Source organism: Oryctolagus cuniculus, chromosome 9 (assembly GCF_964237555.1).
Source record: "Oryctolagus cuniculus chromosome 9, mOryCun1.1, whole genome shotgun sequence".
Lineage (NCBI taxonomy): Eukaryota > Metazoa > Chordata > Mammalia > Lagomorpha > Leporidae > Oryctolagus > Oryctolagus cuniculus.
In genome coordinates, this window is record NC_091440.1 from 91,676,099 (window position 1) to 91,703,580 (window position 27,482).

Below are 27,482 nucleotides of genomic sequence, written 5' to 3' on the forward strand. Positions count from 1 at the left end.
GCTTTTCCAGGTGCATTAGCAGAGAGCTGGATTGCAAGCGGAGCACCTGGGACCTGAACTGGTACCCATATCAGATGCTGATACCACAGGTGGAGGCTTAATCTTCTATGCCACAGCACCAGCCACAAAAAGATATTATTTCGTCAAAAATAATAGGGGATGGGTCACTTATGTGAAACGCAGCAAAAATCCTAATATGATCAAGACATTTAAGTTTGGCAATAATTATATTATTTTAATTTGCTTAAAAAGGCATTGCAATGAATTATTGGGGAAATTCTCAACAACTTGGGTTGGGATAATTCATCAACAGAATAGGAACACTTTAGAGTGTTGTGGTATAAATGGGAACAGAGGAATTCAATGGTAGCTGGAGTAAGACCCAAGACCAAGAAAGGTCCATCAAATGTATTAGGAAAGGAGATCGAAATATGAGGTTGAACACAAGTAGGTTAGCATTTTGGGTGGCAGGAAAAATGTAATAGCTCTCATCTGTGTCTGCGTAATGTGTGATGAGGAAAAATTAAAGTCAAGATTTCAAAGAAGGGATATAACTTAGTGACCCTGGGAAATGGGAATATAACTGGGAAAGTGTAATAAGATACTTGTGTTGAATGCTAACCTGAGAAATGTGGTCATAAATCAGAATCATCATGTCGGCACAGTTCTACCAGTGTTGGGATTATTCCAGGCAAGTACCACCGAAGAAAGGAGCAAACACTTGTGGTTGTTTACAGGCATGTAGTGATAGTGTTGCTTGTGAACTCTAAACCAGACAAGAAAGGAAATAAGACTAAGGAAAAGAATGATTAGTGAACAGTATATGACTGGTAGACCGGAAGAGGTCAGGATTGCAGGAGTGTTAAGGAGAGATTTATGTCAGAGAACAGGACATGCGAAATCAGATGTTTGCATGTGGTTGGTCAATAGTGATAACACTTTGGATATAACATATGATTTGATCATTGAAATGGAAAAAAAGACAGCTGGAGCTAACAAAATAATTTAGAAACTGGGTATTAAGTCATCTGTATGCAAGTTAAAGATGTCAGTCAGGAATAATGAACAAGAATCATGGTGGATCTGGGTGCTAAAACCATCAATGACGGCCGGCACCGCGGCTCTCTAGGCTAATCCTCCGCCTTGCGGCGCTGGCATCCCGGGTTCTAGTCCGGGTTGGGGCACCGGATTCTGTCCTGGTTGCCCCTCTTCCAGGCCAGCTCTCTGCTGTGGCCCGGGAGTGCAGTGGAGGATGGTCCAAGTGCTTGGGCCCTGCACCCCATGGGAGACCAGGAAAAGCACCTGGATCCTGGCTCCTGCCATCGGATCAGCGCAGTGCGCCGGCTGCAGCAGCCATTGTAGGGTGAACCAACGGCAAAGGAAAACCTTTCTCTCTGTCTCTCTCTCTCACTGTCCACTCTGCCTGTCAAAAAAAAAAAAAAAATCAATGAGTAAAGGGAGTGACCAGAAGGTGACAAAAATGAAAGCCAGCAGAGGGAGAATCTGAGGACAGTCCTCTACAGGAAGGAAGTTTGGGTGGATACATTTATGAATAGCTCAAGAAGATGAATATGGAAGTAGCCCACTACACTTTGGCTTTTGGAGTTACTGTGCCCAAGAATGATTTAAAAGATTTCCTCCAACAGATTGGTCCATGCTAGTCTTGCAGCCAAATGGGCATTGGGATTACTAAGTAAACCAGGCGATGAGAAAGAGGAACTCGAGAGGACATAAAATTGCTGTGTACTACACGGATGGAAATATCCGCAGTAGAGAGCACTGCAGGCACGACTGTTCCTAGAACATGATGAGCTTGGTTTTGAGTATTTTGTTTGCCTTTTTGACAACTATGTATCTTACATTTGGACTTAATTATGTTTATTTTATATCTTCTAAAATATCTTAAAATTGGAATGAAATTCATTATAGGGAAATAAAACATCTGCACCATTTATAAAACTTTTTTCTCAACTGTTTATAGACTCACAAAGGTGAATTTTATGTTCTACCAAATAGGTGTGCATTTTCAGTAATTTTTCATGTCACAAAATGAAAGTGTTTTTGTGCCCACTTCCAAGACAATCAAGGAAGAATGGGTTGCCATGGTATCAGGTGGTGGAAGATATTTTGTTGAATAATATACAGATTTAGCAGTTTGGCATTGTTGCCTTACACATGAAAGGATGCCATAATGTGACATAGCAAGTGTTCCAATGACTCGTGTAACGTTCTTTCTCTTGAAGAACTCCCACTTTTTACTTTTTCCAACTATAAAGGTTAATTCAAAAGTTCATGGAAACTGAAATTAAAAGATATTTTGATGGAAGAAAATATTTTGGGGCCGGTGCTGTGGTATAGTGAGCTAAGCCTCCACCTGCGGAACTGGCATCCCTTATGGCTCATATGGGATTTGAGTCTCAGCTGCTCCTCTTCCAATCCAGCTCTCTGCTATGGGAGAGCAGAGGAAGATGGCCCAAGTGTTTGGGCCCCTGCACCCATGTGGGAGAACTGGAAGAAGCTCCTGGCTCCTGATCAGCCCAGCTCCGACCATTGCAGCCATTTGGGGAGAGAACCAGCAGACGCAAGACCTCTTTCTCCATCTCTCCCTCTCTTTGCCTCTCAAATAAATAAAATCTTTTTTAAAAAAGGAATACTTTGTTTTAAAAAATATATTTCTTGAATCCACACATATAGGGGTTTTCAACAAGCTCATGGAAAATGCACACCATGAGAAAACTATGCATAGATTCCAAAACTTTTTGCACCAATAAGCTTGTCATGTGGATTTTTATTTACTAATTTGAGAGGCAGAGAGAGTTGAGAGCTCTCCCATCTCGTTCACTCTTCAAATGCTCTTGAAAGCTGGGTCTGTGCGTTGAAGCAGGGAGGCAGTTCTTTAGGTTCTGTATTAGCAGGAAGCTGGGGTCAGGAGCTGGAGTGGGGACTCAAACCAAGGGGCTCTGAGAGGGGAGGAAAGTGTCTCAACTCTTAACTGCTAAGTGCCTACCTCTAAACTTATTTATTTATTTATTTATTTTTGACAGGCAGAGTGGACAGTGAAAGAGAGAGAGAGAGAGAAAGGTCTTCCTTTTGCCGTTGGTTCACCCCTCAATGGCTGCTGTGGCCGGCGCACTGCGCTGATCCGAAGCCAGGAGCCAGGTGCTTCTCCTGGTCTCCCATGGGGTGCAGGGCCCAAGCACTTGGGCCATCCTCCACTGCACTCCCGGGCCACAGCAGAGAGCTGGACTGGAAGAGGAGCAACCGGGACAGAATCTAGCACCCCAACCGGGACTAGAACCTGGGGTGCCGGCACTGCAGGCAGAGGATTAGCCTATTGAGCCACGGCGCCGGCCAAAACTTATTTTTAATTCCATTTTCCATTAAGTATTCCTGTAAAAACAATTAGCAAGCATGGATATCTTTATTCTCACTTTACTCAGAAAACATGAAAAATATATGTACTAGTCAGAAAGTTATTTCATAACCCCTAACAAATGTTGACTTAGCAAATGCTATAAGTTGGTTAAATTGGAGATTTCAGAGGGATTTTTAGCAATAATTACTAAGCTCTTCAGTTACACAGATTCAAGGCATAAAAAAAGTGTTTTACTACACAGTTTAATGCGTAGTTAACCAATGGCTTACAATGTAGTCAAATACCAAAACTGCAAATACCAGAACTGCATTTAAGGAGCTATAAACTACATATTCAGGCACTTTCAACAAGCTTTCAGCTGGTGTTGATCTTTTATTTTCAGATCAAGACAGTCAATGGCTGGTGCTGCCTAATTTGAGTTGGCTGCTAGGCTTAGGATCCAGCTCTCTGCTAACGTGCCTGGGAGACCAGTAGGAGCCATCTGACCATCTAGCCCAGCCACTGTGGCCATTTGGGGAGTGAACCAACAGATGGAAGATCTTATTCTGCCCTTCAATTAAATCTTCAAAACAAACAAATAAAAAAAGATCATATTCATTAGCTCACCAGGTAGAAAGCACTAAGCATTTGTTTGCAGAATGAACAAATGAGCAATTTGTGTTCACGAAATAAAACACAGTCCTTCATTTAGTGTACTTCTTTTAATTCACAGAATACTAGGCCAATTGTACATGACTGCTTGCACTTACAATTTGTTATTGCGGAGTAGGAATTCTCCAAAATTGTAATAATACAGCAGGGGATGCCCATTTACAGCCACTTAAGTGACAGCTGGGGGAAGCATTTGGTACTTTGTTTTCACAGTCGACAGAGGAACAGCATCCTTTTATAGGTTTTTAGGAGAAGGGAGCCATAAGGTCCTCATCTTATTAAAAATAGAGATTTAAAAAAATCTGTTAGGCTTCTTTAAACTATGGAATCTCAGAAGTGACCCAGGTGGCGAATCCTAGGTTTGGGGCGCATTCACTTTCCAGGCGGCTTATCTCTAGTCGAGTCGCTTTAATTTCTAGGAGAAATCGTCTTCCTCAGAACCCAAGTCCGCCTCCCGTGACTTCACTCTGCGGGCCTCACTCTTCCTCTCTCGAGTCTCCTCGGCCGCTTCCCACCTCCCTCTGGGGCCAGTCAGGACCGCAGCAGCGCGCGGGGCTGAGCCAGACGGGCCTCTCCTCCCGCGCGGCGCGGCTCGGCCCCGCGCTCAGGGCAGACTCCGACGCCTCAGCCAGCGCGCGGCGGCCGGACGCCATCTCTCTGGGCACGGCGGAGGGCGTCGTCCGGCGGGGAGATGCTGGGCGCCCTGGTGAGTCCGCGTCACGGGGGACACAGCGTTCCGCACTCCCGGAGGCAGAGGGTGCAGAGCCGCCCGGCGCCTGCGACCCCGGGCGGCAGCCGCGCACAGGAGACGACGCCGGAGGTTTCCCACGCAACGTCGGCTGCCCGGGTCGCCAGCCCGGCCCCGCGCCCTCGGCCCGGCAGCCGACGCCGGGGTGGCGGCTGGCGGGGTCCGGCGGCGGGGTGGGGGCGGGCGGGCAGCCAGGGCGAGGGGCGTGAGTCTGAGAGGCGGCGGCGGGCTCCCCTCGCGAGACGGCGGCCGGCGCAGGCAGGCATGGCGCGCCCGGAGGTGAGCGGCCGGCGGCGTCACAGGCACTCGCAGCCCGCCGCGCAGCAGCCCGGCAGGCACACGCACACGTGCACGCGCGCCCCGCACCCGCCCCCCGCGCCGGCCCCTGCTCGGGGCGGCGGCGGCGGCGGGGGTCGGGGGCGCGCGGGCCGGCGCCGGGCGGGCCCCCGGGGCCCCCGCGGGCGGCGGGCAGGCGGGGAGGGCGCGCGGGGGCCGGTCCGCGCGGCACCCATCCTCCGGGCCGGCCTCACGGTCTGCGCTGCGACGGGAGACGCCCCGCCGGGCTGGGGTGCTGGCGCGGGGCGTGGGGGCGCGGGCGGGCTCCGCTGGCGCGCGGGCGCTGAGCGCGGCCTGTCCCGCAGGTCTGGATGCTCGTGGCCGGCTTCCTGCTGGCGCTGCCGCCGGGCCGGGCGGCGGGCGCGCCGAGGACCGGCAGGCGCCCGGCGCGGCCGCGGGGCTGCGCGGACCGGCCCGAGGAGCTCCTGGAGCAGCTGTACGGGCGGCTGGCGGCCGGGGTGCTCAGCGCCTTCCACCACACGCTGCAGCTGGGGCCGCGCGAGCAGGCGCGCAACGCGAGCTGCCCAGCAGGGGGCAGGCCCGCCGACCGCCGCTTCCGGACGCCCACCAACCTGCGCAGCGTGTCGCCCTGGGCCTACAGGTGAGCCGGAGGAGCAGGGCGCGGCCGGCCGGGCGGGGCGACGCGGGGTAAATGGGGCGGGGAGAGCGCGAACGAGGCGGAGCTGGACGGGGCGGGGCCGGGCGGGGCCAGGTGTGCGGGGCGTTGCGGGGCGGGACCAGAGCAGGGGAGCAAGTGGACCTGCTGGGAGGCCACGCACCTTCAACGAAGGAATCTCCCGCGTACTGACCCCTGCGTTCTTTCAAGCGCAGCAGATACCTCTGGAGCACCTGCTCTTTGCCAGGTACACACGGTTAAGTGGACTCCGCAGGGACAAGCCAGGTGACCTTTTACTGCTAACGTTTATGGACTTTTGCAGTGGAGGCCTCCGGAAGTTGTGAGGGGGAACTCTGCAGGCATCCCTGAGCCTGTGTGGTCTGGGTGGGGTGGGGGTGATGGGGAAAGGGGCGCTAAAGCAAGGCAGAGCGCGAGGCAGCGTGCAGCGTTCCAGGGTGTGGGGACTTTGGCAGGCGCGGGTGGGGAGGTGGGGAGTGGGGTTCCACGCGGCGTTTGAAATGCACCTTGGAGAATGGGGAGGATTCTGAGATGGGTCTGCTGGGGAGGTCCTTGTAGAAGACAGGCTGGGAATGGTGAGACGGTGAGCCAGGGTGTGGCTGTGACTGCCACCCTCAGGAGGACCCCTGAGGCGGTGAGAGGACGGGGTCTTGGTGGCTGAGCCGGGGGACAGCAGTCGCTGAGACGAGGGAATGGGGGCAGAGCGGAGACCCGCGGACGGCCGCCAGCTCCGAGTGGCGAGGGATGAGGCGGGAGACTTGGCCAGGGGAGCAGGGGCTGAAGGGGCCGCTCACGTTTGACCGGGGAAGCCACTTGGTGTGGTAGGAAAGTGTCTCCTGGGGGCTGCGGGGGGAGATGAGGGACAGCCGCCCTGCAATGCTTCCGCAGAAGGCAGCTAGGGTCGCGCGCAGGCGAGACTGGGATCCGTGTGAACTAAAGAAGGAAAGGTGATGGGGTGGGAGGGTTAGTGGGTGCTTGATTCCGTGTGGGGCGAAAGGAGCAGGAGAGGCCTTCAGTCCACACTGCTGCCGAGATGTTCAGAGAAAATGTAATAATTTTATCTAAACTGCAGACTTCCCTCCAGCCCCAACCCCCCAGTTGAGGGGGGAGAGGGGCTTCCTTTTGCTCAGTGCCACACAGGAACCCAAATCTGTTCTGCAAAGCTAGATTTAAGGGTTTTTTTTTTTATTTTATTTTAGATTTATTTATTTGAAAGAGTTACTAGTTCACTCCCCAAATAGCCAGAGCTGGGCTGATCAGAAGCCAGGAGCCAGGAGCTTCCTCCAGATCTCCCATGCAGGTGCAGGGGCCCAAGGACTTGGGCCATCTTCAACTGCTTTCCCAGGCCACAGCAGAGAGCTGGATAGGAAGTGGAGCAGCTGGGACTGGAACTGGTGCCCATGTGGGATGCTGGCACTGCAGGAGTGGCTTGACCCACTATGCCACAGCACCAGCCCCAATTTTAGGGTTTTCTTTCTTGCAGAGGACCAAATTCACCTGTGGCCAAGCCAGTCTCAGAAGCCCTGCCCATGTGGACGTCAGGCCTGGGACCCCTACCCCCACCCCACTCTCCTGGCTCCCATCTTCCCTCTGATGCTTCCAGGACACGCAGAGCATGCCACTGATCTGGGGCTTCATTCTCGTGCTTTTTCTTTGTTTTCCCATCATTTTCAGGACCCGAAAGGGTGGGCTATGATTTTATTCTTCTTTATCCAACCTCATGTTATATCTTTGATGTGCTAAATAGGGTGAAAAGACTTTGGGAAATCTTTCTTTTCTTAAAGATTTTATTTATTTGAGAGGCAGAGTTACAGACAGAGGGAGAGACAGAGAGAAAGGTCTTCCACCCACTGGTTCACTCCCCAAATATCCGCAATGGCCTTAGCTGGGCCAATCCTAAGCCAGGAGCCAGGAGCTGCTTCTGTGTCTCCCACACGGGTGCAGGGGCCCAAGCATTTGGGCCATCTTCTACTGCTTTCCCAGGCCACAGCAGAGAGCTTGATCGAAAGAGGAGCAGCCGGGACTCGAACCATATGGGATGCTGGCACTACAGGTGAAGGCTTGCACTACTTACACTACTGTGCCACAGCACTGGCCCAGGAAATCTTTCAAGGCATCAGTCTGGCCTCTTTGGTCATAAGCTGCTGCCTCTGCACCTTTCTCTAACAAATTCTAATCTCTCCAGGCAAACTGGGGCTCCTCCAAGCTAGGCAAGAGTTACAGCAGTGAGTGTCAGGACCTCCTGTTAGGCATAGGTCCTTTGTTTCTGACTTGGGTTGTTGATGGTGTCTTGAAGCGCAGTGGGCAAACAGAATGAGGAACAGGTCTGTAGGTTTTACCTCCCTGACTGTTGACAGTGACCTGTCAGTCATGAAAGAGGGTGGAGGGGGCAGGGCTGGAGGATAGATTGGGAGTTAGCACATGGCAAATTCAGTGGAGTTGTCCTTGCGACAGACAGACCCCTGTGTCTCTCTCGGCTGAGATGAAGGTGATAACAGAGAGAGGTTATAGATGAGAGGGTAAGGTGGGGGCCCTGGTGTGTTCTGCCAGCATCTGCCACGTGTGGAACTTCAGTGCTGGGTTATTGGGTAGCCTGAGGTCACGGACACTGTTGTTCATATTAGTTAGCAGGGGTGAGATCGTTCCCCAGGTGCAAATGGAGGCTGGGGGGCTTCCTCTTGCTGGAGGAAAGCCCATCCCTAGGGGATGTCCCTGGGCCAGGACTTGAGACAGCTGGCTGCTCGCCCTCTTACCACCTCCTGAGTCAGTGGGAGGCTTAGAAGAAGGGAAAGCCGGGAAAGTGCAGAGCCTGTTCTAGAAGAGGTATTGTAGGAGAACAGGCTTGGTTTTGAGGGTTCAGTGGTCCTGGTGGAAGAACACTCCCTGGAGGCGCCGGCCTGTGCGCTCAGATTCAGAGTGGCGCAGTCCGTCTCCACCCGCCCTCTGTATCCCTGGCTCCTGTGTGTCTGTTTTCATGACATGATTCCCTAAACGATGTAGTATAGCAACCATGTACAAAACATTTACACTGTCTTAGGTATCTGATTTTAGTATGAGGAGGATGCTTGTAGTTTCTACACAAACACCACCCCATTTTGTAAAAGGCACTGGAGCGTCTGTGCAATTGGGATCCTCAGGGTGGCCTGGAACCAGTTCCCCACCCAGGGGACAACTGTCTTTCCAAAGATGGGTAGGAAAACAGACCACGGGGCAACAGTACTGATGCCACAGAAGGTGCGTAAGCTAGGTTTAGAAATAGATGTTTGATATTCAAGGTGGCTTTCCCTATCTTCGGAGGAGGGATGGATCGTTCAGCAAATGGTGTTGGGACAGCTGGGTTGCCAGCTGGAAAAGATGCGATTGGATCTCACCGCTATGTGAAAATGACTTCCAGATGATTCAAAGATTTGAATGCAAAAAAAAAAAAATTAAAAAAATAAAACCACAAAAATGGAGAAAGACTTGAGCAATTATATTTATAATCTTGGCGTGGAGGAGGCCTGTGTGGAAGCTCACGCACCTCAAAAGTCTTAAGAGACAAGATTGAGAAATGCGTTTACATAATTGTACACCATTTTTTCTCGGCAAAATAAAGTAAGCAGAATACAAGGGCAGCGTTCCCCGTGGGGATGTGGGAAGGCCCTGTCGTGGAAGCAGAGGGGCCCCTAGCAGACACCACAGCCCCCAGCACCTCGGGCTCCAGAGCTGTGAGAAGTACATCTCTCCTACTGATAAGTTTTTAAAAAGGATAACTTGGGGCACACTGGGAAAAAATATTTCTACCCACGTCACAACGGGCTCCTTTCCTAAAGAGCTCCCACAGTACAGCAAGGAAAAGACCAAAGACATCATGGAAGGACAGGCATGCATTGGGGACCGTTCCCAGGGAAGCAATGTTCACTGCAGGCTTGGTAAGTGCAATGCGTGTGTAAGCTCTACTGAGAAACCTTTTAACCTTTTCCCCCCTTTCTGTCACCCAGCAGGCTACTTTGGGAAGGGTTTGAGGGAAAAGGCCTGCTCATACAGTATGGGGGTATGAATCAGCACAACGTTTTAGAGGGCAACTGGGTAGTAACTATCAAAATCTTAAGTTTGCACACCCTTTCAGCTAGCAATTCTATTCTTTGGTGTTTTTCCTACAGATACGTTTACCCATGTGCCAAGTGATAGGCATATAAGGGTATGTGTCCATTGCCATAGTAGCAAGGGATTGGAAACTGCCTAGACATCTACCACTAGGCAATGAGTTGTTGTACCATCCAGCTGTGAAGAGGAACGGGGCAGCTGGAAGGGCACCTAAGCAGATCCGTCACCAGCACAGAGCAGGAAAGCAGTTGGGTGGCATGCTGCCACTTCTGTGGCAAAGGAGAAACTGACATGCATATGCTAAATATTTTTTTGATTTATTTAGGGGCCAGTGCTATGGCATAGAAAGTTAAGCCTCTGCCTGCAGTGTTGGCATCTCATAAGGGCTCCAGTTCAAGTCCTGGCTGCTCTTCTTCCAATCCAGCTACCTGCCAATGCACCTGGGAAAGCAATAGAAGATGGCCCAAGTCCTTGGGCCCCTGCCACCCAGGTGGGAGACCTGATTGAAGCGCCTAGCTCCTGTCTTCAGCATGGCCCAGCCCCAGCTGTCGCAGCCATTTAGGGAGTGAACCAGTGGATGCAAGGTATCTTTCTCTCTCTCCTCTTCTCTCCCTCTCTGTCTTCTTCTCTCCCCTCTCTCCCTCCTCTCTCTCCCCTTCTCTCTAATTCTGTTTTCAAATAAACAAATCAATCTTTAAAAATTTATTTGAAAGGCAGAGCATCAGAGAGAAGGATACCGAGAGACAGACAGACAGACAGATGGACGCAGAGACAGAGAGATCTGTCATCAACTGGTTTACTCCCCAAATGGCAGCGATGACCAAGGCTGGGCCATGGCAAACCCAGGAGCCTGGAACTCCATCTGGGACTCCTACATGGGTGGCAGGGATCTTCCATTGCCTTCCCAGGTGCATTAGCAGGAAGGTGGATCAGAAGCAGAGGAGCCAGGACTCCAATATGGGGTGCTGGTGGCTGTGCCAGCCCCCTAAATGATACATATGTATTGTGGCCACTCTAGTGCATGTTCTGAGAGGGTCTTCAGGCTAGAGGCAGGGTTAGGGTAGAAACCTATTTTTCTGTCTTACATCTTTTGAATTTTCTGCTATATGTCTGTGTCCTTTATTTCAAAGAAATTTTAATTTTTAACTTGAGAGCAGAAAGGGAAATTTCCCAGCTACCATCGTGGGTGGTGGGCGGAATTAGATTTATTGAACAAGCTGCAAGGGAGCAGTAGGCAGGCAGGCAGGACAGCAGATGCTAACTGCTGCAACATGGGATACAGTCCAAGAGGATCTATGTAACTGCAGTATCTTCTCAGGTTTTTCCTCCCATGATCCAATGGGTTTTCACAGGTAGGTGATCTGCATTTCTGGGTGGAGTCGGGGAGCCTGCACAGCCCTGAGCTTTGGGACTTTCCTGGTGTCCTGGGTCGACCCTCCCCAGATACCAGAGCAAGGAAGCTTCTGTGCATAGCAGTATCATTGGACACATGAAGAGCCTGGGTGAAAAGGGAGTTGTTTGCCCTGCAGGACTGTGGACGTCTAGCTGGGGTTTTCAGAGCCCCTGTGACCTCAGGACTGGCGAGGGCTTCAACTATAGCTGAGCTCTACCACTGTCCCTAGAAGCCTTTGGTGCAGGGTTCATCAGGTCCCCGTGTCTCTAGCTTTGCTTGCAATTCCTCTGTACAGCTTAACTCATTGACTTAAGGGGGTAGCACAGTTGTTCCAGCACATCAGTGCTGGCCTGTGATCTCAGAGCTCTTGCCACAATTAGGCAGAATTCCTGATCGCATGCCTTGAGTTCACTTATCACCCCGGGACACCCCTCAAGTTAGCTTTAATTGGGTGTTTTCAAAGAAACTAACACCCAGGCTATCTAGGTAGACAGACTGGAGCCCATTTTTGCGATTCCAAAGGAAACACGCTGGGGGGTGATCACTGCCCCATCCGTGGGAGGCCACGCACAGTGTGGACCAACCAGAGGCCACACGTGAGCTGATCTCGCACTGCTCACCCCCAACTTCCGGCTCTAAGATTCCCTGCCTTCACACCCTCAGCATTCCCGGAAGTACTCAAGGGCTGCCCACTCTGTGCACTGCAATAAATACCTGCTCTTTCCCTCCACTCGCCTAACGTCGGTGATTGGCTTACTGAGCACTGGGTGGGCGGGTCCGGTTCTGGGGGCTCTAACATGCTGAGGAGCCCAGCTGTGGAGGTGACAGCCATGGAGTGGGAGAGCCGGGAGCCCGCGCTGCTGCCCAGGGTGCTGTTAGAAAAGCCGCATTCACCTTGCAGAGTTTAAAAATATTTTCTCGTGTACTTTGTGGCGTAGTGTTTGTTTCTCTTTAGCTTGAAAAACAAAAATGCCAAAAGTGAAATCAACTTGATTGCTCAGTAAATGTTTAGAAAGCCACGTTGATCTATTAAGAAAGGCTTCACTGTGAAGGCTAGAGACACATTACTCATTTATGACGAAGCTCCCGAAGAGACACCTAGTCCTCTAAATACTTTTTGTTTATATTTGTCAATTTTGGGGTATTAATGAAAAGGTAACTTTTCTCTAGGGTATGAGTAATGTACCATTAACTTATTTTTAGGGTTTATGTGTTACTTTTTTATGTAACTTCCTCCAGGAAATTTAAGAGACCACACCAAAATCTGCCATAAGCAATTGCAGGGAGAGCGGTACCAGTGGAAGGAAAAACAGGACAGGGAATGATGGAGAAAGGGGTCCAGGATATGAGAAGCGCGAGAGGCTTAAAAACGGGCTGCGGCCACGAGGGAGTTTTCAGAGGTGCCAAGGCCACCCCAGCAGGCTGGCATGGGCAGGTGCCCGGCGGGATGCGCCTGAGCGGATGTCAATTGAATACTTTCCTGTAGAGGACCCAAGTTACCAGAACGTTCAGAAGGGGACTCTAGAGAAGACAGAGCAGAAAAAATGAAATTCCCCTCTGGGATTTCATTTGAAAAGCACACAGCAGCCATGTTTGGACACAGGTCTGTACAGCTGTGGACTGAAAGTCACTCAAACACCCGCCAGCAGCCCAGCACGGTAGTCAGAGAAGTACTAGACAGCCCTGAAGAAGGAGGGGCAGCCGTGCAGGCCCCTGCCATGGACGTGGAGACGAATTTCATCTGTACTGATCACATACAGACCTCCCGCTCCCCGTCATTATCCCCTAAACAATGCAGTGTAGGGGCACAACAGGTTAATCCACCTGCAACACCAGCATTCCATATAGGAGCACCAATTAGAGTCCCAGCTGCTCCACTTTCCATCCAGCTCTCTGCTAATGAGCCTGAGAAAGCAGTGGAGGGCCGCCTGGGTGCCTGGGCCCCTGGCAGCCACGTGGGAGACCTGGATGGAGTTCCAACTTGTGCCTTTGGCCTGGCCCAATTTCAGCCTTTGTGGCCATTTAGAGTGCGAACCGGCAGATGGAAGATCTCTCTCTCTTCCCCCTCTCTCTGTAGCTCTGCCTTTCAAATAAAGAAAGAAAAAAAATCCATTGTAGCAACCACTGACATAGCGTTTACGTTTACATAGTATTGGGCACTACTAGTCATTTAGAGCTGTCTCAAGTGTAGGAGGATATGCATAGGTGTTAACCTGGTGTTTTTTTTTTTTTTTTAAGATTTATTTATTGAAAGAGTTACACAGAGAGAGAAGGAGAGGCAGAGAGAGAGAAGTCTTCCGTCCACTGGGTCACTCCCCAATTGGCCGCAACAGCTGCAGCTGGGCCAATCCAAAGCCAGGAGCTTCTTCCTGGTCTCCCACATGGGTGCAGGGGCCCAAGCACTTGGGCCATCTTCTGCTGTCTAAGCTGATTCTCTGCCATACAAGACTTGAGCCCCTGCAGGTTTGGTCCCTGACGGGGTCCAATCCCCTGTGGATTCTGAGGGAGATCTGTAACTTGCTGGATGTTCTAAGAACGCAGGTCCACCTTCCAGTCGGTTAGCAGTGGCCAGGCAAGGTCCACGCCGCACAGCCAGCTGGTCAGTGATGGCTCGTTCAGAGTGGCCCTCAGGCTGTGGCGAGCCTACCTTCTGGTATTTGTCAATGCGGCATTTCAGAAGGGTTTTCACCAGGAAGGGCTGGATTTATATAAAGGATATCTTTGTTTACCTCTCCTCTATTAAGTTTACTTAACCCAACATCCTGTTTCCCACGTAGATGTGGACTGTCCACTAGTGAATCCATTTTACCAACACAGAAACCCAAGGTCACGTTCATGCTTCAGACACACGGAGTTCTGTGGGGTGGGGCCAGCCAGGCCCTGAGCTTGGCTCCTGCCACCACAGGGCACCATGCACGTCACTTCCTCTCAGATCTTCGGTGGAATCATCAAAGTCCTCCATGGGCATGGGTTCTTCATCCATGGGGTGAAACTGCTAGGAAAGGGACCAGTGCTGTGGCACAGTGGGTAAAGCCACCGCCGGCAACACCAGCATCCCTTATGGGCACCGAATTGAGACCCAGCTGCTCTGCTTCCAGTCCAGCTCCCTGCTGATGCCCCTGCACCCACGTGGGAGACCTAGAAGAAGCTCCTGACTCTTGGCCTTGGCCTGGCCCAGCCTCAGCCATTGCAGCCATTTGGAGAGTGAACCAGCAGATAGAAGATTCTCTCTGTCTTTCTCTCTCTGACTCCACCTTTCAAATAAATAAAAAATGAACCTTTAAACACAGAAAATGATGTTAGGAAAAAACAGCATCATCTTTCAGTAGCCAAAGGGGATTATTCCCAGACCCTCTCACATACCAAAATCCCCGGGTGCTCAAGTTCCTTATGGAAGGAGTTGTAATAGGTAATAGTACGTGCCTTGTCCGTAGTTGTTACACTGTCTTGTTAGGGAATACTGACAAGAAAAATGGCTACACATGCCGGGTTCGGTCGGCTTTGCCCCACGTGCTTGGCAAACTGGCTCGGGCTAGAAAAGCGGCTCCCTCTGCAGTTACCCTTTTTTAAATGCTCACGTTCATCATTTCTCCAAATGTGCCGTGTCCAAGTGCCCTTTACACACTGGCAATTTGTGCCAGGCCCTGAGAACAAAGGCTCCCCGCAGCCTGAGGAACGCCCACCCAGCGCAAAGAACGCCAGCCCATCCCGGCCTGGCCAGGGCAGCTGCAGCCAAGGCGTTTGCAGCGGTGACTGTGGCCCACAGGGGGCAGCACCGTGCCGGCGTCCCCTTCCCTGCACACAGGCTGCCTGGGCCCTGACAATGCTGTGTTGGCTGTGGAATCTGGGGCCAGGGGCCTTTTTTTTTTTTTTTTTTTAAAGGCTTTCCTGAATGTGCCCCCTTTGCTCTGGGTCTCTGCTTCACACCTGTTAGGTATTCTAATGCCTTCAAGGCAAATGACCCTTTCTTCAAGGAATATTTCCATTATTCTAATATATGCTTAATATCTACATCAGCATAGGTACTGTGTCCTGTTGTAAAATCATAATATTATGTTAAAAAGGGGGGGAGTAGAGAGAGTTGAAAATGGACTGGAGAGAAAAAGCTCAGCCCAGGTCGGGGCTTGCCTCCTTGTCATCCATGGGTGTTGTAGGATTGTAGTGTGCATTGTCTAAAGCAGCCTCTTCAATACATGGTGGGACTTTTCCCAAAAATACTTTTATAGGTGAGCGAATTTGAACCAGCCGAAGCACAAAGGCACTTCAAAAAGTTTGTGGAAGATGAAATTAAAAGATGAGTTTATTTTTTAGATCCGTGCATAGGATTCCTTCTTAATATACATCTTCCATGAATTCCCTGAGGACCCCTGCACGTGTGAATTTTAAGGTTTTTTTTTTTTTTTTGCACCAAAATAAGGGCGTCTTTTCATTTCAGTTTTACATGAATTTTCTGAAGCATCCCAGTACTGCGCTGTCTATTTTTTGTCCCCTCTGAGCTTCTCAAAATACAGGCGACTCTGCTGTACCTCTCGCTGTTTCACAGGGTAAAAATAAAAAGCATTGTCCCCGGGCATTGTCTTGGGATTAAAGTCCACCCTTGTTTTGGCTTTGATGGCTCCCCTCTGGCCGCCGGGGCTTACGTGAACATTCTGCCGAGGCCTGGGAGGGCTATACTGTTTCATCCCATCAGCGCCTCTTTCAGAGTTCCTCACCTGAATAAAATGTGGGAGGATTTGGACGCGCCCGGGAATGCGCGCGCCCGCCAGGAGGTGCAATTCCTCATGCCATCTGCTGTCCTCGCCCGAAAGGACACTCTAAGAGGTGGAGGAGGGCGGTGAGGACGTTGCTCCCTAAACTGACCTGAGGTCAAAGAGAAGGTGACCCAGCACGTTCCTTCTCGCCCAGCACCGCCCCCCCACCCCAGTGAGGGGGCAGTCAGCTGCCTCGCCTGCTGTCCAGTGGGCTCCTGGCTCTGTGCGCCCAGGCACCTCCCCCGCACCCAAGGGCGGACACTCCATAGATGGCTCTGACCCCAGGTCCCGCGACCTCCGCTGGACAGGGCTAAGTCATCCCGTGGGCATGAGTCGTGTTTTTCCTTTGAAGACATACTTCCCAGCGGTGCTGAATGTGTGGCATTTGCCATGACAAAAGAATAAAACCCTTCGAGAAATTTGGGCTCTCATCCTCATCTCTCTCTCTCTCTTTCCCTCTGCAAACACCCCACACACACTCACCCACACCCACACCCCCACACCGACTCATCTTCTGCTTTCTTTTCTGCAGCATCTGTCTCTCTGCTTCTCCCCAGGCGCCCCGAGGCACAAATTTTACATGGAATGAATGGATTTCCTGGGTGCCGCTTGCTTAGCCCGCTACCCAGCGCCGATCCACAAACCCCGACCTGGCACTGCCCCTTCTGTGCACGTTGCAGGGTGCAGGCAGCTGGGCTAGCCCAGGGGAGCCGGAAGACTTCGGACAAGCCCCTGCCTCAGTTTCCTCCCGAGAGGGGAGGACTGGGCAAGGCTGAGCTGTGTCCTCGTGGCCCTGAGCCTGCTCATTTGGCAGGAGAGCGGGATCGTTGGCTCGGCTTCAGACCTGGCCTCCGTGCCAGATTCAGGATCACATCAAAGTCAGCCTCAGTCCCCACATGGGGGCAGGACCAGCCCCGAGCCTTCTCCTTGGCCAGGTGGCGCCCGTGGGGACCAGCGCCTGGCTCAGGCCTCGCTGCCACCCCAGGCTGAGTTTTCCATGTCCTTGCTCATAAGAAATGCACAAGTGATGTTTTCTTGTAGGAGCCAGAAAAGCATTTTTTCAGAGCTCCTTGGCAGCAGGCAGCGAAGAGCTTTGGCTGCCTCGGGCCCCAGGGAAGGGCAGGCGGGTGGAGCCGATGGGCCTGACAGCCACAGGACAAGCTGCTTGTGGCCTGCGGTGTCCTCGGTTGCCCCCGGGCGGCCGAAAGGGTCCTACTGTCCCCAGCCATAGCCCAGGCCGCGGGGCGCAGGCCTTCCCCGAGTGGTTGCCCTTTGTTCCCACCGCATCCCAGCTGCAGGGTTTGCAGCAAAGGGCGAAGAAAGGAAGTCTCCTAAACACAAACTGAATGGCTTCCACCAGGGGCCGTCTCTGAGCGTTGGCTGGGGAGCTTTTTTTTAAAAAAAAATCCTAACATCCTTGCCCTACTCCAGAGCAATTCATTTAGAATCTCTGGGGGTGGGGGATAGCATCACTTTTTTTTTTTTTTTTTTTTTTTTTTTTTAGCGAGGTCATGTATGTGTCTCCAGCGAAGAACAAAAAGATCGCAAAGCCACTGGGTTGGTCATGCTAATTTCTTGTTGGGTGAATAATGAGTTTCGGCCTGAATTATGCTTGGTGGCCTAGGAGAGCCCTGGGCTGGGGTGTTTGTTGCGCATCCTTGGGAAGGTGCCACCATCCAGTTGTTTGCCGTCAGCCTCAGCCATGACATATATGGCTAACCCGGGGCCGGTGTTACCCTGCAGAGGCATCGGCGCCCAGGCTGGCAACTGCCGCTAGAAATGGGTTTCTGCTGTTCCGAGTCTGGGATTCCCAGCTGGAATGAGCAAATTGGGGCACCGAGCAGCCTGTGAGCAGGCGGGGCGTCTCACGCAGACGGTGCGGTGCAGATCTCGGAATGTTAACCAGAGTCCCCACGTGGTCCTGGTGCAGGAGGTCTGAAACCCACGCTTGGGAAACCTTGTCTGTGCACCTTCTTGTCTCCCACAGATGGGGTTTTCAGAGATCGCTGAGCTCTGGGACAGGGAAGCTGCGGGTCCCCCAGCCTTTCCCGCGGCCCGCCGAGGGGTGGGTCTCCCCAGAGTTTTACAGCCTCCGGATACTGGTGGACTGAGTCTGCCCCTCATTCCTTTTCCTTCAGAATGGTCTGGACTATTCTTGGCTCTTCTCTCCCCCTTTCTCTTTCTCTCTGAATTTTAGGATTGGCTTGCCAAGTTCCCAGAGAAATGTTACTGGAATTTTGGATAGAATTGCACTGACTTCATAGACTCATGGCGGGGCGGGCGGGGGGCAGATTTTCTAAGACCTTACAGATGCAATGTATTGCAAGTGTCTTTTTTTTTTTTTTTTAAGATTGATTTATTTGAAAAGCAGAATTACAGAGAGGTAGAATCAAACAGAGGAAGAAGTCCTCCATTCTGCCGGTTCACTCCCCAAATGGCAGCAATGATCAGAGCTCCGCTGATCCGAAGCCAGGAGCCAGGAGCCTCTTCTGGGTCTCCCACATGGGTGCAGGGGCCCAAGGACTTGGGCCATCCTCCACTGCTCTCCCAGGCCACAGCAGAGAGCTGGATTGGAAGAGGAGAAGCCAAGACTTGAACCGGTGCCCATATTAGGATGCCGGCACTGCAGGCCGGGGCTCTAACCCACTGCTCTACAGTGCCGGCCTTCTAAGCATAAAACATCTATTAAAAAAAAAATCCCCTTCTCAGTCCCACCATCAGGACGCTGGGGAAGTAGCCAGGTCATCAATTCTGACCGCTTCCCCTTGCAGAGCCCCAGGCAGAGGGGAGTGGGTTGCCCAAAGCCTCTGATTGGTGACCGTGGTGGACCAAATGTTTAGATCCAGGGCTCTCTTTGCTGTCGCCCTGCCTTTTTCAAAAAGGCTTGCTGGGTAGACCATCGGTGCAAAAGCAGTGCTTTCCACCTACACGATTTGATACTTGAGGGCAACAGCCAAGGATGGAGGGGTACCTCCTCCATCCCCAGGGTTGGGGTCTTGCAATGGTTGAGCGAGACAGCCACACTGTGACCTCTCTCTGCTGCTTTGAAATGAAAATAACTTCAGGTTTTGCAAAGCAGGAGACGTGAGCCAGCTCCAGGAGTCTGTGCCCATGAATGTCCCCGCCACACTCGGGCATCAGGTGGGGAGGCATCAGGTGGCCGCCTCCCCCGGGGAATGTGCTCATTGTTTTCTGAGCTCTCAGTGTCCGGAACCGCTTCGAATTGTTTCCGACCCCATCTGGGGGGCCGGGGGCAGCAGTTTTTTTTTCTTTTTGGTCTCTGCTGTCACTCGCATTCCTCCCCGGGCTCAGTTTCCATCACCTCTAATCATCCCTGGAGGACTCTGCCTTTGTTCTTGGATTAAGCCGGGCCAGCTGTCACTCACTCGGGCCAAGCCTCACACACACGTGGCCCCAGGGCCACTTCTGCAAGGGGAAAATGTGATGTGTCTTGAGCAGACCCGCAGCGTGCCAAGGCTGTGTGGAGCAGCCCGGGGACAATGTGAAGCCACTAGAAGGCTGGCTCTCGAGGGACAGTGCCTCCATGGATGATGGGAGCCCCAGGGCTGGCCAGAGCTTCTTCACTCAGAACATAGCCCTCACTGACTGTCTCCCTGGCCGGGGCGGAGCGGGGCCGAAATTGGCCTGCAGGGCTTGTCTCCCACCTTGGTTGGGCCTTTGCATTGTGAGAGAAACTGCCCACGTTCATGGCTCGAGATACCCCATGGCCCAGGCCGCAGCAGAGGTGATGGAAATGTCAGTGCCTGGGGCCCTACAGAGGGCTGGGGCGGACACTTTCAGTTGGATGGATCTCTGCCCACCACTGCATCCAAGCGCCTGTCAGTTTCACCTGTGGGACTAACCAGGGTGGCGCCTGAGTGCCATCCAGGGTGGCGAGACCTGAGTTGCCCACCTGCATGCCCGGCACAGAATGGTTGATTCCTGCTGAGGAGAACTGGCAGGGACCGGCTGACCTCAGGCGCACAGGCCAGCAAGGAGCTACGCGGGGAGAGGCCAGCCTGCCCGCCCTGCTCTGCTCTGGGAGCCGGCGTCTGCGCTGCCCTTCCTCCACGGGCGTCTCACGGGCCTGCCGTGCAGAACCCAGCCTGTCTGCTGCGCCTGCCTGCTCCCCCCACTTCTCACAGAAGCCCTGCCCCACCCGAGCATGCGTGCACGCACACACATTTACACATGCTCGTGCACCCTGCTCACGTGCTCACACACATGCATATTCTCACACATGCCCGCACGCATACACACGCGCGCTGTGTTCCCACACACATTCATACACGCCACTCACCCACGCTCTCACACCCTCGCCTACACACGCTCGTGCTCATACATGCTGCCTTGCACACGTCACTAACAGCTACAGTGACCTCTTGGTGGTTTGCCCTGGTTGTCTGCTTTCCAGCCTTGGTGTGCGCCGCCATCTCTGCAGGAAGCTCCCTCCGCCTCCTCTTTGGTGAAGCCCCCTTGCCCTTGAACCTCAGCCTTGCCACCCTGGGAGCGTTCCCTCCAGCCCCTCACGGGGTCAGCAGCTTGGGTGCACCTGGCGCCCCCCAGGGGTTGTGAGGCACTGACCTGATCTTCCCATGACCTGTGCTCTCTTGGGGGCGGGGCCAGGTTCCCACGCAGCCACTACCTGCCATCCGCCAGCTCTAGCCGTCCTCGCAAATGTGCTCAATTTTTTTTTTTTTTATTTGAAAGACAGAGCGAGCTTTCATCTGCTGGCTCAGTCCCCAAATGCCCACAACAACCAGGGCTGGGCCAGGCCAAAGCCAGGAGCCGGGAACTCAATCCAGGTCCCCAAAACGGGAAGCAAGGACTCAACTACTTGAGTTACCACCTGCTACTTCCCAGGGTACACCTTAGCAGGGAGCTGGGGCTGGAGCTCAGGCACTCCGATACGGGACATGGGCGTCCCCCGTGTGTCTTAGCCACTACAGCCAGTGCCTGCCCCTCTCGAGTGGTCGGTTGTTTTATGGAATGACCTTGGGTTTGGGTTTGGTGTGTTTGGTTTTTAAATTTTCTTTGTGAATTATTAGAGAGAGAGAGAGAGAGGGGTGCCATCTGCTGGCTCATATCCCAGATGCCCATAGCACCCAGGGCTGGGCTGAAGCTGGGAGTCAGGAACCCAGTCCGGGTTTCCCACATGGGTAGCAGGGACCCAATTACTTGAGCCATCACCACCTCCTCCCGGGGCCTGCATTGGCAGCAAGCCGGAGTCGGGAACCGGGCTGGATGCCGAATCCAGGTACTCCAGTGTGGGGCACGGGCGTCTTAATGCTAGGCCAGATGCCAGCAGTGACGTGTTTTGAAGTGACCACGTAAGCGATCGTCCAGACATCGACGCTTGGGAGTGGCAGGGCTCAGTCTGTCGTGGAGAGCAGGTGTCAGCCAGGCCTGCTGCCTGTCGGGGGCTGTGTGCGCCTTCGCTCGTGAGCTTTCAGTCTGTCAGTTCCTCCCTCTTGTTTTTCTCTTGGAGCAAAAATGCTGCTGAGTTTCCTAGTGCCTTGGTCCTTGGTGGCTGCAACAGTACCTGAGACGGGGTGCATTATAAAGGAGTTTACTGGGTTCGTGGATCTGCAGGCTGGGAAGGCCAGGAGCATGGAGATAGCATCAGCTCAGCACCTGGCCAGGGCCGTACAGTATTTAGCCGTGCCGTGCCGTGCCATGCTGTGCCGTGCGTGGCGTGGCGTGGCAGAAAGCAGAAGGGCAAAGCGTGCGCAGAGATGAGACAGCGGCAGCCTCGTTTTGTAGTAACTCGTTCTCCTGGTACCTGGTCCAGGCCCAGAAGGGTGCCCAGGCCTCTGAGAGCAGAATGAATCTACAAGGGCAGCTGCTGCCTCCGTGACGTAAGCACCGCTCAGACGTCCCGCCCCCGCCACCACCACTGCGTGTCAACCCCGCTCCGTGGGGCAGCAGCTTTCACTTTGCGAACCACGGCACCCCCATTCTGTGGCTTGTTGGTTAGGCCTGTAAAGCATCACTCACCATGTTCCTTCCTCACTGCACATCAGGAAAACGGGTTCAGTCTGAGTCAAGTTCCTCTGCCTTCCTGTACTCCTACGACCTGTATTTACCACCACGTATGTGCCGAGAACCCGAAACAGTGATCTTGCAGTGAGACCTCCATCTGGGCCCTGGCCCTCTTCCCCACCGTGGTCACAGGGCTCTTTTTTTTTTTTTTTTTTTTTTTTTTTTTTTTTTTAAGATTTACTTCTTTATTTGAAAGAGTTACAGAGTGAGAAGGAGAGGCAGAGAGAGAGGTCTTCTACCCACTGGTTCACTCCCCAGTTGGCTACAATGGCCAGAGCTGTGCCAATCCGAAGCCAGGAGCTAGGATCTTCTTCCGGGTCTCCCACACCACGTGGGTGCAGGGGCCCAAGGTCCTGAGCCATTTTCTGTTGCTTTCCCAGGCCATAGCAGAGAGCTGGATCAGAAGTGGAGCAGCCGGGACTCGAACCAACACCGTATGGGATGCTAGTGCTGCAGGCTGGGGCTTTAACCCACTATGCCACAGCACCGGCCCAAGGGCTCCTTCTGAAATTCCATCTGACCACTTCCTGTTGCTTCCAGCATCAGATCCAAATTCCTGGCTACGGATAGAAGGCCATCATGTGGCTCTCTGCTCCCACCTCTGGGGCTTCCCGGCTGTAACATATTCCCTCCACCCTGTACTTTGACCTCTGCCCTCTCCTCCCCTGGATGAAGCCACCCAGGAATGGCCCAGGCTGGTGAACTCTGACTGTGTGCACATCCGTCCCCCAGCTCACAACCCCTGGACAGCACAGTGTGTTCCCTCCGTAGCCCCTCCAGATATTTGTCGGATAAACGAGGAAAGTGGAGGAGAGCTTATAAATCCGAATTACTTAGAATGTCTTGTTCCTCTCAAGTGGTAAGTGGGGTCTGCTGCTGATCTGCCGCTGCCCCTGAGGGCAGCATGGAGGAAGCGGGGCCAGGAGCAGCTACAGGTGTGGGGCCAGGAAGCTGACATGGCCGACTCCCCGTCCCCAGGTGCCCAGCTCCTAAATCTTGCTCTGTGGAGAGGCCGGGTGGGTCAGCTCAGCCACGGAGGCTGTCACAGAGGCAGCTTGTGTTGGGAGATCGTGGGGAGAGAAGGGTTAAGTTTAATTCTTACACCACTGAGACCTTAAAAGGAGGCAGGGCCTCTGCGAGCTGACAGATGTTTCGGGGAGAGGGCATCTTGAGCAAGCTGTGGGCTTGTCAAGGAACATTCCACGCGGGGCCGCCTGGAGCGGAGGCGACCGTGAGGGGGATGCTGGGAAGGCACTGGGGTGAGGACAGAGCTGGAGGCCTTGGGCGGCACAGGCACGGAGTGGGGGTTTTTCCTGACGCAAACACTGCAGCACGAGGGGTGCGCCAGGGCACCTGTGCCTCAGTTTACCCAAGCTGGGGGTTAAGAGTGAAGCTTCACAGAGGAGTCGGACAGCATTGCAGAGGTGAGGGGACAGCCTCTGCAGTCCTGCAGGGCTCCCCGGTTCACTTTGCTTCCCAAGCCCCTGACGGCAGCATGAAGCAAACGGGCCAGGAGCAGCCTAGAGGTGTTCCCAGCTCTGTGTGTGCATCCGCGGGAAGTGTAAATGGACAAAGTCGGCCCGTGTGTTTTTGCTTCAGGGATGACGTTTGCATCTTGCATGATTTATGAGCCTTCATTTGGGGCCCCGCCACTGTCATCCATCCTCCCAAGAACAGCACAAAAAGACGGTGGCAGGGGCTCCACCCCCAGGGGCGCTCCCCCAGCTTGGTCACCCCAGCCGGAAGCCTCAGAGTCACGGTTGCCTTGGCTTCTGACCTTGTCCGCCACATGCAGACAGCGGCCATGTGCATGGCGGAATCTCTCTCGGGTTCAGGATGCTCCAGTGGGAGGCTGGCCTCCATCAGAGTCCAGGCCCGCATGGGCACCTCCTGCTCTGCCTGGGCTCCCCCTGGGCTCTCCTGTGGGTCATCTCAGCTCTTCCTGCACACAGTTGGCACTGAAGGCTTCTGTTGTTGAGGGAATGGTTTCCAGACCGCTTACTGCGCAGTCTCGCTGTAGTCCCCACCCCGGCTACAGATGCTGAGCCCAAAGGGAAGAAGAAAACTGCGTGCCGCCCAGCCCACCTGGCCCCCGAGAGCCACACTCCGCACTGCCATCACCCCCGATCTAACTGCGCTTTCCACCCCCACATCCTGGGAGCCCCTTACTCAAGCTTCTGCCTTACCCGCCCTCCTTCCGGCAACTTCTCTCTCAGACCAAGCCTCACCACTGTCCCGGCACACCTTCAGATGCCCCACCCCTTCTGTAACCTGAGGGCCTGAACACCCTTCTGAGCTGTAAACTTTGTTGATGGGGCCTGGTCATCAGCTGTGAGGGCCTGGGAGATCTGGGCTGGGCTGAGCTGCTCTCCAGCGCCCCCAGTGGGCTGTGGGGGCCATGCCGCTTCCCTGCTGTCCCAGGTGACAGGTGCACCCTGCAGGTTCTAGGCTGTGAAATTCTTCAAGCAGGTGTTGCCTCACTGCGCCCAGAGGCTTCGGCTGAGTCCACACCCTCATGGGGCTTCCCAGCTGGCACCCTGAGGGTCTGCGAAGATGGCACTTGTGCTTGACCTGGTAGAGGTCAAGGTGGTGATTCAGAGTTTAGGGCCTCTAAGACTCCACTCCAGAAGACGGAGAAGCAGATTCACAAGAGAATCACGTTTGGAAAGGAAAGATTCATGGAAACGAGAATTTCGGTCATGGTGGTCCCACGCTACCTTCTGCAAGGGGATATTTGAGAGGAGCCCTGGATTCCAATTAATTCCCCTCCTTAAGTCTGTGGGGTGTGTGGGTGGCTGTGGTGGGTGGCATGCTCCCAGGGAGCCCCGCCCCTCCCCCCAGGCCCAGCCAAGTTCCTGTTTGCCCTGGTACTGTGACTGCAGGCTGCCTGGGAGATGCTGACAGTGGGTTCTTGGCACCTGACCACGAAGTAGGGAGACTTGGAGGATGCAGTTGATGGAGTTTAAGCCATTCTTCACTTCTCGCATATCCCAGGCTGGCCAGTCCTGTGCTCGCCTGCGGCAGCCTGGGCCTCTTCACAGAGGAAGGCGCATCAACCCTGACACATGGAGGGGCGGGGGCCACCTTATGACTACAGATGTCCTGCAGCTGCCTTTGCTGCTGGCTCTGGCCAGGTGGCTGCTGTCTGTCCTGCCTGCCCTGGGCCGGCCTGACCCACCTCTCCTGGGGATCCACCTGGGGCTGCAGGCTAGGCGCGGGGGGGGGGGGGGTGGCGTGTCACAGGGGTGGCCCCTCTGGGTCTAAGTTGTAGCCCCAGGCAGACAGGGTGCCTGATCCCAATCTAGTGGGTTCCGGCGGCCACCTGTCAGGGCAGGTGGAGGTTGCATGGACTTTTTATCTTTCCACTTACATCAGTGTACATTTTGAGGGTATCTTGAGAGACAGGCTCAGGGTCTGTTTAAAACACTGTCCACCATTCCAAACACCCCAGAGCGCTATGGTTTATGTGTTTTAGTGCAGATAAACTGAGACCCCCAGGTGGCCACGGGGTCCAGGATGAAATGCCAGGCCCTGCCTTCCCCCGCTGGGTGTCATCAGTCATCGCCACTATTTGCCCTGTCTTTCCCGGTCTCAGAAGCACACATCTTGCCGTGGCTGCCCTTTCTCGGCTCATGCTGGGTCCTGGGCGCCCAAGCCTAAGCCGAACCCTGCTCTCCCCCTGCAGAATCTCCTACGACCCGGCCAGGTACCCTAGGTACCTGCCCGAAGCCTACTGCCTGTGCCGCGGCTGCCTGACGGGGCTCTTCGGGGAGGAGGACTTCCACTTCCGCAGCACCCCGGTGTACATGCCCACCGTCGTGCTGCGCCGCACCCCGGCCTGCGCCGGCGGCCGCGCCGTCTACACCGAGGACTACGTCACCATCCCCGTGGGCTGCACCTGCGTCCCCGAGCAGGAGAAGGACGCGGACAGCCTCAACTCCAGCATGGACAAGCAGGGCGCCAAGCTGCTGCTCAGCCCCAACGACCAGCCGGCCAGCTCCTGAGGGCCGCGACGGCCACCTCCGGGGGAGGGCTTGGCTGGCGACCCCTGAAGACCACAAACCAAACGCAAGCAGAGAGGCTTCCTCCTAGAGTAGCGGGCCGGCTGCACACCCTCGCTGGTGTTCGGGCAGGCGGAAGTGCACACAGCGCTGCGGCACAGGGCACTGGGGGCGGGCGGGGGGGGGGGGGCTTCTCCAGGGCCGCCTCCCGCCCCAGGGCACGGGTGCTGCGTGGCTGTGTTTGGGCCAAGGCGCTCCCTCCAGCTGGGGGTAGAAACAGATGAGCTTAAAAAAAATATTTTTTTGTTTTAAGAAGTAGAGACTACATGCTTTTTTTATTCAGCTGTTTTGAGTGGGGCACAAAGTATTTTTGTATTAGCAATGTAGAGTAACTACATTAAAAGATTTTTACTGAACATAGAAACATTCTATAAAGCTGGCCTTCATTTCCTCCGGGAGGGTGTTTTAGGAGCATAATTGGAGTCCTTGGATAAACTTTTCAGCTGGCGCTGGGCCTTGGTCTCCATTTCAGCAGGTCCACCGTGGCGGACAGGAAATGGACAGGCCACCAATCAGCAGGAGGAGGCATGGGGGGCTCCTGGGACCGCAAAGGGCCAGGAATACCAGAAGGCTCAAACTCGGTTTTATTTTTGATAGACACAAGTGGTCTCAGACTTACATAACTGGAGCTTTTGTGTTGTTTTCACTTTGGAAAGCTGCTGGGGTCAATGTGCAAACAAGCAGTGGCGAGGTAAGGTAAGAGGTGGAACGGACCATTTTTGCCAGTTCCCAGGGAAAGTCCAAGCAAGCACTGGCTGAGTTAAAGGACGGCAGGATCAGGCCTGCGTGCGGAGGGAGGAAGCGGGAGTGGCCAGCGAGCAGCTCGGAGGCCTGTCCCTGCTCACGCAGCGGGGGCTGAGCCCTCTCTTCTTGAGGTTGAAAGCCTGTTCCTAACACCATCGTCTGTAAAAGTTACCTGTTCATTGTAAGTCATTGAAGCCACGGAGGGAGCGGTTTCTTGCCTGTATTTCTCTGTGGAGTCTACTTAGGTGGGTTTGGATGATTTTTCAGGTCAACAACATGAGAGTACTTTAAAAAGTCTGTGGAAAATGGAATTAAAAATAAGTTCATTTTGGTGCAAAAAAAATAAGTTCATTTTGGTGCAAAAAAAAAAAAATGAAATCCAAGAGGTCTTCAAAAAGTTAATGAAAAAGGCTGGCATAGTGCAGCGGGTTAAACCTCTGCCTGTGGCGCCGGCACCCCATCTGGGCACTGGTTTGAGTCCTGGCTGCTCCACTTCTGATGCACCTGGGAAAGCAGCAGCAGATGGCCCAGGTGCTTGGGTCCCTGCACGCAATGTGGGAGACCGGGATGAAGCTTCTGGCTCCTGGCTTCAGCCTGGCCCAGACCTGGTCATTGTGGCCTTTTGGAGAGTGAACCAGCAGTTAGAAGATCTCTGTCTCT

General features: G+C 53.7%; 2 protein-coding genes across 17 annotated transcripts in view; one reads left to right on the forward strand and one right to left on the reverse strand.

Moving 5' to 3' along the window:
- The first annotated feature begins 4,081 nt into the window (after positions 1-4,081).
- On the forward strand, positions 4,082-26,442 carry IL17D (interleukin 17D). Of its 2 annotated transcripts, none has more exons than XM_051850700.2 (3): positions 4,082-5,054; positions 5,417-5,712; positions 25,703-26,442. In XM_051850700.2, the coding sequence occupies exons 1-3, from the start codon at positions 4,719-4,721 to the stop codon at positions 26,019-26,021; spliced, it is 951 nt and encodes a 316-aa protein (XP_051706660.2). In that variant the 5' UTR covers positions 4,082-4,718; the 3' UTR covers positions 26,022-26,442. The 2 variants fall into 2 exon arrangements, with proteins under 2 accessions (XP_051706660.2, XP_051706661.2); XM_051850701.2 differs by having other exon boundaries at positions 4,581-4,733.
- EEF1AKMT1 (EEF1A lysine methyltransferase 1) overlaps positions 18,307-27,482 on the reverse strand; it is a 43,112-nt gene continuing 33,936 nt past the window's right edge. For 8 of the 15 annotated variants that reach the window (XR_011378901.1, XR_011378899.1, XR_011378905.1 and 5 more), the window contains 2 exons: positions 26,995-27,118; positions 20,659-21,517 (listed from right to left, as the gene is read on the reverse strand). The gene's annotated coding sequence lies outside the window, so the exon portion shown is untranslated. Of the gene's footprint in view, positions 18,541-20,658; positions 21,518-26,641; positions 27,119-27,482 lie in introns of those variants that run through there. The other 7 variants (XM_070049132.1, XM_070049131.1, XM_070049136.1 and 4 more) reach the window with 2 other exon arrangements.

What these genes read in the sequence shown, in the direction of transcription:
- IL17D (XM_051850700.2), top strand. Translation starts at nt 4,719, where the DNA reads ATGCTGGGCGCCCTGGTGAGTCCGCGTCACGGGGGACACAGCGTTCCG. An exon ending in CAGGCATGGCGCGCCCGGAG is followed by an intron (nt 5,055 to 5,416) that starts GTGAGCGGCCGG and finishes CCTGTCCCGCAG; the next exon opens with GTCTGGATGCTCGTGGCCGG. An exon ending in GTGTCGCCCTGGGCCTACAG is followed by an intron (nt 5,713 to 25,702) that starts GTGAGCCGGAGG and finishes CTCCCCCTGCAG; the next exon opens with AATCTCCTACGACCCGGCCA.